The 10,951-nt window shown below is 46.5% G+C and overlaps 1 protein-coding gene across 1 annotated transcript in view; it reads right to left on the bottom strand.

Annotated features, from left to right (window-relative positions):
* LOC142662337 (uncharacterized) overlaps positions 1 to 9,922 on the bottom strand; it is a 14,044-nt gene extending 4,122 nt beyond the window's left edge. Inside the window, exons 1-8 of the mRNA XM_075840550.1 lie at positions 9,726 to 9,922; positions 5,907 to 6,013; positions 4,981 to 5,025; positions 3,879 to 4,032; positions 2,465 to 2,536; positions 1,002 to 1,090; positions 670 to 826; positions 521 to 598 (exon numbers count right to left, since the gene is read on the bottom strand). Coding sequence (XP_075696665.1) covers positions 521 to 598; positions 670 to 826; positions 1,002 to 1,090; positions 2,465 to 2,536; positions 3,879 to 4,032; positions 4,981 to 5,025; positions 5,907 to 6,013; positions 9,726 to 9,782 — 759 coding nt within the window. The 5' untranslated portion in view covers positions 9,783 to 9,922. The remainder of the gene's footprint in view (positions 1 to 520; positions 599 to 669; positions 827 to 1,001; positions 1,091 to 2,464; positions 2,537 to 3,878; positions 4,033 to 4,980; positions 5,026 to 5,906; positions 6,014 to 9,725) is intronic.
* Between the last annotated feature and the right edge of the window lie 1,029 nt (positions 9,923 to 10,951).

Raw genomic sequence — 10,951 nt, 5'->3', positions numbered from 1 at the left:
TATATAATTATATACAGAAGATACACCGGTTATACCACCATGCTCCATATCACTATATACAAGAAGATGTATAACTTATACCAGCTGTACATATATAATTATATACAGAAGATACCCAGGTTATACCAGCATGCTCCATATCAGTATATACAAGAAGATGTATAACTTATACCAGCTGTACATATATAATTATATACAGAAGATACCCAGGTTATACCAGCATGCTCCATATCACTATATACAAGAAGATATATACCTTATACCAGCTGTACATATATAATTATATACAGAAGATACCCAGGTTATACCAGCATGCTCCATATCACTATATACAAGAAGATGTATAACTTATACCCGCTGTGCATATATAATTATATACAGAAGATACCCAGGTTATACCAGCATGCTCCATATCACTATATACAAGAAGATGTGTAGAACCGAGTAGATGAATGCTGGTTGCGGATTGGTTGGTCGGGTCCAGTACATATACATACGTGAATATACAGCAGACACTCACCACTTGTCCTATCAGCTGAAAGCCGGTGGGGAGTTTCATGCCGTACACAGGAAGAGCCGCAGAATTGATCAGCCATTCCTTCATCAGGAGCAGAGAAAGTCACGTTACTAAGTAGCAATCCATTGGCTTGTTGAATGATACAATCTTACCATATATCTGCCGAGGACTCGGTCTTCTGTCGTGGTGAAGCTGCCTAGAAACGTCTCCAGGGTCGGCAGCGTCTGTCTCTGGAAGCAGTAGAAGACCACGCTGGCCAATCGAGAACTGGTTTCCCCTCGTTGAGGCTTCTCAAAAAAACGTGTAATTCTTTTCCAAAAAAGAAGACAATTAGTAATCACATAGTAACCCATAGCAACCAACCGGCATATAACCCTGCCATCCACGTAGGACACTAATCACTAGAGGCCACGATTACAGTTCACATATGATATATATATATTAGTATTCTCAGCTCATACACCGGGTACATTCAGGGTCTCACCGGTGACTGTCTGGACACACTTCTACTATTCCCCTTGAAGTCGGACTTTCACCTTCTTCCATCTCATAATAGATCGCCAGTTCTCCCCCCTAAAACAATGTAAAGAACCAAAGTGCAAGACAGGAAAACCTTTTATAAATGTAAAAAATGCCATCTGCAAAAGTCAGAGAAGAATGTCCGCCACGCCAACCATCACCAGCTGAACAATCATCAATGCCACTGCCAACACCACAAGGATTTTCCACTTCCAAAATAAAGTGCATTGCTGACCCCGCCATAACCTCAGACACATGGCAGCCCCATAATCTCAGCAGTCACACGGGGCACCACCACAATCTTACAGTAACACATGGCCCGCAAGGGACTCTGCAGTCAAACGTGGCACCGCCAGGGCCGCAGCAGTCAGATCTGGCACCGCCAGGGCCGCAGCAGTCACACCCGGCACCGCCACAATCTTACAGTAACACATGGCACGCAAGGGCCTCAGCAGTCACACTTGGCACCGCCAGGGCCGCAGCAGTCACACTTGGCAGCGCCAGGGCCGCAGCAGTCACACCCGGCAGCGCCAGGGCCGCAGCAGTCACAACCCGGCAGCGCCAGGGCCGCTGCAGTCACAACCCGGCAGCGCCAGGGCCGCAGCAGTCACAACCCGGCAGCGCCAGGGCCGCAGCAGTCACAACCCGGCAGCGCCAGGGCCGCAGCAGTCACAACCCGGCAGCGCCAGGGCCGCAGCAGTCACAACCCGGCAGCGCCAGGGCCGCAGCAGTCACAACCCGGCAGCGCCAGGGCCGCAGCAGTCACAACCCGGCAGCGCCAGGGCCGCAGCAGTCACAACCCGGCAGCGCCAGGGCCGCAGCAGTCACAACCCGGCACCGCCAGGGCCGCAGCAGTCACAACCCGGCACCGCCAGGGCCGCAGCAGTCACAACCCGGCACCGCCAGGGCCGCAGCAGTCACAACCCGGCACCGCCAGGGCCGCAGCAGTCACAACCCGGCACCGCCAGGGCCGCAGCAGTCACAACCCGGCACCGCCAGGGCCGCAGCAGTCACAACCCGGCACCGCCAGGGCCGCAGCAGTCACAACCCGGCACCGCCAGGGCCGCAGCAGTCACAACCCGGCACCGCCAGGGCCGCAGCAGTCACAACCCGGCACCGCCAGGGCCGCAGCAGTCACAACCCGGCACCGCCAGGGCCGCAGCAGTAACAACCCGGCACCGCCAGGGCCGCAGCAGTCACAACCCGGCATCGCCAGGGCCGCAGCAGTCACACCCGGCACCGCCAGGGCAGCAGCAGTCACACCCGGCACCGCCATGGCCGCAGCAGTCACACGGGGCATCACCATAATCCTACACTCATACATGGCTCAATAATAATCTCATAAATCGCACCCGTCACCACCATAACAGTAATAACTGCAATCACCAAATAAATTGCCACAACCAGAGCGAGCGCCATGAACTTTACCTTCAGCCTGAAAAATTTTATCACTTGAGCCATGTCAAAGTTCTGGTCGGCACATAACATGTCCGCAGCGACCTGTGCAGGAGGAAGTTATAAAATAAACAGATCAAGCAACAAACAAATATATAGAAAAAAAACACACAATAGCAAAAGCGGCAGGACCGCCCCTCCCCCGCACACTGACATTACATCGGAGAAGCAAAATTAACCTGTATCCTCCGGTGTCACTGGCAGGAGGCGCATGAATTCTGAATAATGAATTTGGATTCTGAAGCAGCGGTTGGCGTGTGCGCCGGCATCCACCGCCAAGCGTTATGTTCACACAGGACAGAAGCGAAGGAAGAAAAGCCATAAGAGGCTGATTAGAGCAGAGGAGACGCCGGGAGAGAGCGCAACGCCGCGGCTGACACCGTCTAATCTCTAAACTGCCTTTGATTGGACAATCACATGTTCAGCCATGATGTCCCCTCATCCCCGCCAGTCGCCTCCATTTCAGTCCTCTCTCCAATTGCGGTTTAAAAAAAAAGAACACACGCTGCAAATATTACAGAGACGGCAGCCAAATAAACGTATTTACAAGGCGCAGCTGTAAGAAATGGAACTCTCTGCACTCATTAGATCAGGAAAAGACACTCATCACCGAGGACGAGGCAGGAATCCTGATCAGGGACACACCGGGGACGCGGCTGCCATCTCAAGGGTTACTCTGTATGCATTGCAAACCACTAGTGACAATACAGCGCACGGATACACAATTATACTGGAATAACGCCACAGCGGCTCCACGGGTAAGTCCCTGTCAGAGTACGAGGGATACGGACGTATAACACGGCTGGTGACACGTCATTCTAATTTAAAGAACAAAAAACCCGCAATGTTACAAGTGCAGAATATCACCTCTGGCCACTAGACGGCAGTACAGTATAGTTACCAGGTATAGTTCATATATTTCACAATGTCATTTATAGTCTATTCTAGGTTTGGATTAATAAAAGATCTCCAGTAAGCTCCTCAGCTCCCCCTAGTGGTGGCTGCAGGCAGAATACGATCACGCAATTATGTCTATGCAGTGGCCTGGAGTGCTAGATCAGAAAAATGGAGCTCCGACCTTTACAAAGACTTGTTATGAAATTAAACAGCAGGGAATTTGGACCTAATTATAGTCATGGGGGTGAGGAAAACCTAGACACTCATTTTACCATTTCAAGTGGCAAAAGTTATATCATTTAAGGGCATATCCGTTCAAAACACTAACATCTTTTAGAAGCGGATGATAGAACAGTCACTTTATATCTGATAGATCATCCTGGCGGAATTACAATTTAGCCATTAGTTTCTGAGACGATAATTCAAAGATTACAATGAATATCTCCGCTCTTCCTGTTGTCAGTTTTGCAAAAAAATGTCTGTCACTCACCACCATAATATCATCATTCAGCTTCTTGCTGGATATCGCAAGTTCCAAGTCAGCGACTGCTCCGAGCCGTGTGTTGTAGGTTGTTGTCCCATCATTAATGATATTGTCCACAGGGAAGTCATTGGCTGTCGCCCAACGTTCATAGTGTTTATATCTGTTGGATATTGGGAGACCAAGCAAATGTCAGCAGCATAATCAGTCATTGTATATAAAGATGACACTTATCCTGTACTGATCCTGAGTTACATCCTGTATTATACTCCAGAGCTGCGCTCACTATTCTGCTGGTGGAGTCACTGTGTACATACATTACATTACTTATCCTGTACTGATCCTGAGTTACATCCTGTATTATGCTCCAGAGCTGCGCTCACTATTCTGCTGGTGGAGTCACTGTGTGCATACATTACATTACTTATCCTGTACTGATCCTGAGATACAGCCTGTATTATACTCCAGAGCTGCACTCACTATTCTGCTGGTGGAATCACTGTGTACATACATTACTTATCCTGTACTGATCCGGAGTTACATCCTGTATTATACTCCAGAGCTGCACTCACTATTCTGCTGCTGGAGTCACTGTGTACATACATTACATTACTTATCCTGTACTGATCCGGATTTACATCCTGTATTATACTCCAGAGCTGCACTCACTATTCTGCTGGTGGAGTCACTGTGTACATACATTACTTATCCTGTACTGATCCGGAGTTACATCCTGTATTATACTCCAGAGCTGCACTCACTACTCTGCTGGTGGAGTCACTGTGTACATACATTACATTACTTATCCTGTACTGATCCTGAGTTATATCCTGTATTATACTCCAGAGCTGCACTCACTATTCTGCTGGTGGAGTCACTGTGTACATACATTACATTACTTATCCTGTACTGATCCTGAGTTATATCCTGTATTATACTCCAGAGCTGCACTCCCTATTCTGCTGGTGGAGTCACTGTGTACATACATTACATTACTTATCCTGTACTGATCCGGAGTTATATCCTGTATTATACTCCAGAGCTGCACTCACTTTTCGGACTCCGCTGTTTAGCTACTCTTTACATTTAGAGACTTAGAGGGAGATCATACTTGTCTGCGTTTGTAACCAGGTAAACTTCACTGAAGAGCTGCCTCCTGAAACAGATGAAATGATGCAGTTCATATAAAACGTAACAGTGTAGAACATAATACAACTTGTGTATCTAAACATTAGAAACACATTGTATAATATACACCCCTTCAGTGCCTGTCATTTTGATATTATGCAAGGACAAGTGCCTATAGGGTAACTCTATACCTGGAATATGTGCCTGAGACTATCCCCCTCCTCACATCATGACACTGCCCCAGTCACATCCAGACCTGCGCTTATCACGACATGAATGGACAGGTCATGACAACGCATAGGAACTCCTGAAATACTCTGTGCTGCTGGGGGACCCTACTCTTCTCACTAAATATCTCTCTGTATGTGACCTCCCACAAGATCAGCACATTCATCTCCTGAAATACTCTGTGCTGCTGCATGAGCCTTGCCCCTTTCTACATCAGATCAGCACACCCCTGCTCCATTTATCAGAATCCCTGACCATATTTTGCTTGGAAATTTCCCTATTCTGTGGCCCCATTCATGTTGCCCGCTCCCCTATTTTTGCAGCTTTGGCCGGTGACGATATTAAACAATTCCAATTCCTCTGGCTCTAACCAGAATTCATATCATCCTGCAAGTGATTCTATAGGTTTCCCGTCATGAGCAACAAAACTATAAAACAAAGAATATTCTCCAGTATTAAGCCAATGATCTCTGCAGGCAGCGCGGAGTCCATATGTCCGCCCTACGGGTACAAGAAGTAAACATGGCGGCAGCGTCTATGCCAACCCTGACTAATGCTGCCAATAAGGAAACAACTCATGAAAGAGTGGTGTAGGGAAGGTGAGATGATCTGCAGAGGTCTTCACTGATTCCAGGACTATCCCCCCCCCCCCCATTATTATTATTAACAAAGGCCATTCACGTGTTCACAGCTTTCCACCAGAAGTCTAGAATCTTCTTCCCCCCCACGCCGGGCAGGAGAGCCTTGGGAACGTCCTCCAGGAAACTGTACAACCCACTCTGATCATTCTGGAAGAGATTTGTAAAAACAGAAAAAAGGTTTATTTAATATTCACAGGATTAAATGTCACATTATAGCTGTGGATTATACCGGATATCACACCCTGCAGTCACAAGACACGTGATCAGCATATAACAGGTCACATATAGACTCACACTACATAACCAGGGCAGTCACTGTGTACATATATTACTTATACTGTATTATACTCCGGAGCTGCACTCACTATTCTGCTGGTGGAGTCACTGTGTACATACATTATATTACTTATCCTGTACTGATCCTGAGTTACATCCTGTATTATACTCCAGAGCTGCACTCACTATTCTGCTGGTGGAGTCACTGTGTACATACATTACATTACTTATCCTGTACTGATCCTGAGTTACATCCTGTATTATACTCCAGAGCTGCACTCACTATTCTGCTGGTGGAGTCACTGTGTACATACATTACATTACTTATCCTGTACTGATCCTGAGTTACATCCTGTATTATACTCCAGAGCTGCACTCACTATTCTGCTGGTGGAGTCACTGTGTACATACATTACATTACTTATCCTGTACTGATCCTGAGTTACCTCCTGTATTATACTCCAGAGCTGCACTCACTATTCTGCTGGTGGAGTCACAGTGTACATACATTACATTACTTATCCTGTACTGATCCTGAGTTACCTCCTGTATTATACTCCAGAGCTGCACTCACTATTCTGCTGGTGGAGTCACTGTGTACATATATTACATTACTTATCCTGTACTGATCCTGAGTTACCTCCTGTATTATACTCCAGAGCTGCACTCACTATTCTGCTGGTGGAGTCACTGTGTACATACATTACATTACTTATCCTGTACTGATCCTGAGTTACATCCCGTGTTATACTCCAGAGCTGCACTCACTATTCTGCTGGTGGAGTCACTGTGCACATACATTACTTATCCTGTACTGATCCGGAGTTATATCCTGTATTATACTCCAGAGCTGCACTCCCTATTTTGCTGCTGGAGTCGCTGTGTACATACATTACTTATCCTGTACTGATCCTGAGCTACATCCTGTACTGATCCTGAGCTACATCCTGTATTATACTCCAGAGCTGCACTCACTATTCTGCTGGTGGAGTCACTGTGTACATACATTACTTATCTTGTACTGATCCGGAGTTACATCATGTATTATACTCCAGAGCTGCACTCACTATTCTGCTGGTGGAGTCACTGTGTACATACATTACATTACTTATCCTGTACTGATCCTGAGTTACATCCTGTATTATACTCCAGAGCTGCACTCAATATTCTGCTGGTGGAGTCACTGTGTATATACATTACATTATTTATCCTGTACTGATCCTGAGTTATATCCTGTATTATACTCCAGAGCTGCACTCACTATTCTGCTGGTGGAGTCACTGTGTACATACATTACATTACTTATCCTGTACTGATCCTGAGTTACATCCTGTATTATACTCCAGAGCTGTACTCACTATTCTGCTGGTGGAGTCACTGTGTACATACATTACATTACTTATCCTGTACTGATCCTGAGTTACATCCTGTATTATACTCCAGAGCTGCACTCACTATTCTGCTGGTGGAGTCACTGTGTACATACATTACTTATCCTGTACTGATCCTGAGTTACATCCTGTATTATCCTCCAGAGCTGCACTCACTATTCTGCTGGTGGAGTGACTGTGTACATACATGACATTACATATCCTGTACTGATCCTGAGTTACATCCTGTATTATACTCCAGAGCTGCACTCACTATTCTGCTGGTGGAGTCACTGTGTACATACATTATATTACTTATCCTGTACTGATCCTGAGTTATATCCTGTATTATACTCCAGAGCTGCACTCACTATTCTGCTGGTGGAGTCACTGTGTACATACATTACATTACTTATCCTGTATTATACTCCAGAGCTGCACTCACCATTCTGCTGGGGGAGTCACTGTGTACATACATTACATTACTTATCCTGTACTGATCCTGAGTTATATCCTGTATTATACTCCAGAGCTGCACTCACTATTCTGCTGGTGGAGTCACTGTGTACATACATTACATTACTTATCCTGTATTATACTCCAGAGCTGCACTCACCATTCTGCTGGGGGAGTCACTGTGTACATACATTACATTACTTATCCTGTACTGATCCTGAGTTACATCCTGTATTATACTCCAGAGCTGCACTCACTATTCTTATGGTGGAGTCACTATGTACATACATTACATCTTCCAGTATAATGGATAATCAAATACTCTAAAATTGTGGGGGTTATCAGCCATCACCCTGAATGAACGTTCCATGTGACCCCGGGGTTAAAGTAGAGTTTCACTTCTAACAACATTTTACTGTATAGATCTACATTAAAAGTTCAATAAACTTGCACATACTTTGCTTTACTGTTGTCATACCAGTTATGAATTATTTCATGCGGTCTTCTCTAGTCACATCCAGAGCTGCTTTCTCACTCAGATTAGCTCCATCCACTGTCAGACATGTAACCTAATAGCTGAGCTCTTTCATCTGAGCTCCCAGAATGCACTGTTCTCAGGTAATAAACAAGCAGCAGAGTGATGAAAGCTGCTCTGGATGTGACTGGAGCACAAGAGAGATCATAACTGATCAACACAAGATCAGGGTTCACAGAGTTACTCAACATTTTATAAATTGCCGCACAAGTCATAGACACCGGTTCTCCATTGACTTCTATGAAACGGATTAGTTGAGGGGTCTTACCATAAACCCTTATAGAGCATGTGGCCATAATAGAAGGGGGGGGGGGGTCCACGTACCAGGAGACGGTCCTGGCATCGTATGGTTGCCTAGGTAACTGGACCTTCCGCATTTTAGGTTTTGTTTTTACCAGTCAGCGTATGCGCCGTGTGTGAACGTACCATTTACTGACGATTTTTTGTCTGGATTTGCGCATTACCGGAGCAGCAAAGTGGGCGAAATTTTAAGAAATCTCATCCAAATGTTGCAGAACGATTTTGCATAAAAAACGTGAATAAATTGAGCTGCAGTGCGAATTTAAAATTCGTAGAATGTCGAACTCGCTGCGCATTTGTTGCTGAATTTCCCCATTGAGTTCACAGCAAATTCCGCAGGTGTTACCATAGCAACGCGCTCCTGCTTCTCCAGCTGCTCTATGTCCGGGCTTATCTATAAAAAGAAAGAAAACGGCCAAATACACGTGCGCAATTTGCCTGCGTGCTCTGGGTCCGATGCCCTGCGGACGTCTTACACCGTACGCGCCCTGTGTGAACGGAACTTTAAACTACTTGCAGGACACGCGGTTCCCACCATCATTGAAGGTAGCCTTATAAGGGGTGCTGCAGGGAAACGACCAGTGGATCGGAGGGGGTCCCAGTAGGGGGCGCCCTTGTGATCACAGGTACATCTAGGGAATAACACACAAATGGGGCTGAAAGGAGCAATCCAAGGGCGGTCACCCAGATAAACCCTTCAACTACAAGTCCCAGCATGCCGCTCAGCCCCCACAGCCGGGTACCCCCAGATTTACCCCCGGTTTATAAAACAAAATTTGGAAAAAGAAAATGGAATTTTTGTTCAGTATAATTTTTCCAGCAACCGATACAATTTCCAGAAGCTGCGGAAAGTTGTGCCCAGAGGGAGGGGGGGGGGGCACAGGGGATAATAGGACAGTATAATACACAGGGAGACTGAGACCTTGATGTGGCTCTCCAGGAGGGTGCCATGTCCTGCCACCAGCAGTATACAGATCATAGTGTCCGGGGTGGCGGTCAGCGCTCTGCACACGGCTGGACCCTAAACCAAGCACCGGCAAACCCAGCCCAGCCCCCTCCTCCATGACACCTCACAACACATCCCACTCCTCCTGTAGGAAGATGTGAACTCCCACAATCCTCCTGTGCACCTCAGCTCCTCCCCCACTCTCTATAGAGGGGGGGGGGGACACAGAATAAGGAGGAAATGACACATTGTAACAAAATGTCACTTCCTGCAGAACTGGAAAGCAGCAGAGTTCTATCCTAGGCTTGAACATAAAATGACTATCTGATACTGAAATGTGTATCTAACCCTATCATGTGTGATACTGTCTGCTGAGCTGTGTATCTAATCCTATCATGTGTGATACTGTCTGCTGAGCCGCTGTATCTGATCCGATCATGTGTGATACTGTCTGCTGAGCTGTGTATCTAATCCTATCATGTGTGATACTGTCTGCTGAGCCGCTGTATCTAATCCTATCATGTGTGATACTGTCTGCTGAGCTGTGTATCTAATCCTATCGTGTGTGATACTGTCTGCTGAGCTGTGTATCTAATCCTATCATGTGTGATACTGTCTGCTGAGCTGTGTATCTAATCCTATCATGTGTGATACTGTCTGCTGAGCTGTGTATCTAATCCTATCATGTGTGATACTGTCTGCTGAGCCGCTGTATCTAATCCTATCATGTGATACAGACTGCTGAGCCTCCATATCTAAGCCTATTGTGTGATACAGTCTCCGATAAGCACACAGCACTACTTTCCCATCATTGTCTCTGGGTTTGTATCTCGGTGCGGACTGTAGATGTGCAGAGTGGTTTTGGCTGCTTGTTCTGTATGGGGATAAATAAGACGTCAGTATTATTGTCGGGGGCTCCGTCTCGTTACGGGGGGGGGGGGGGGGGATGCGCTGCTGACAATGATGATTTTTATTTCCGCATGAAAGATGCGATCAGCCGACAAACGAGCATTATGTTCCCCCAATTATCGGCCTTTAGGGTCCTGGTATCTGATGGGGCTCAATCTCCCCTCAGCCATATAATAAACCGCAGGACTATAAAGAGGGGGTGACAGGAGTGCCCTATTATTACGGATCTGTACAATGTGGGGTCCGTTGCCTGGTGGGTGGAGTAGTGACGTCGTGTTCTCACAATTCTGTAG

This window comes from Rhinoderma darwinii, chromosome 10 (assembly GCF_050947455.1).
Source record: "Rhinoderma darwinii isolate aRhiDar2 chromosome 10, aRhiDar2.hap1, whole genome shotgun sequence".
Classification (NCBI taxonomy): domain Eukaryota; kingdom Metazoa; phylum Chordata; class Amphibia; order Anura; family Rhinodermatidae; genus Rhinoderma; species Rhinoderma darwinii.
This window is presented reverse-complemented; position numbering and strand designations above follow the sequence as displayed.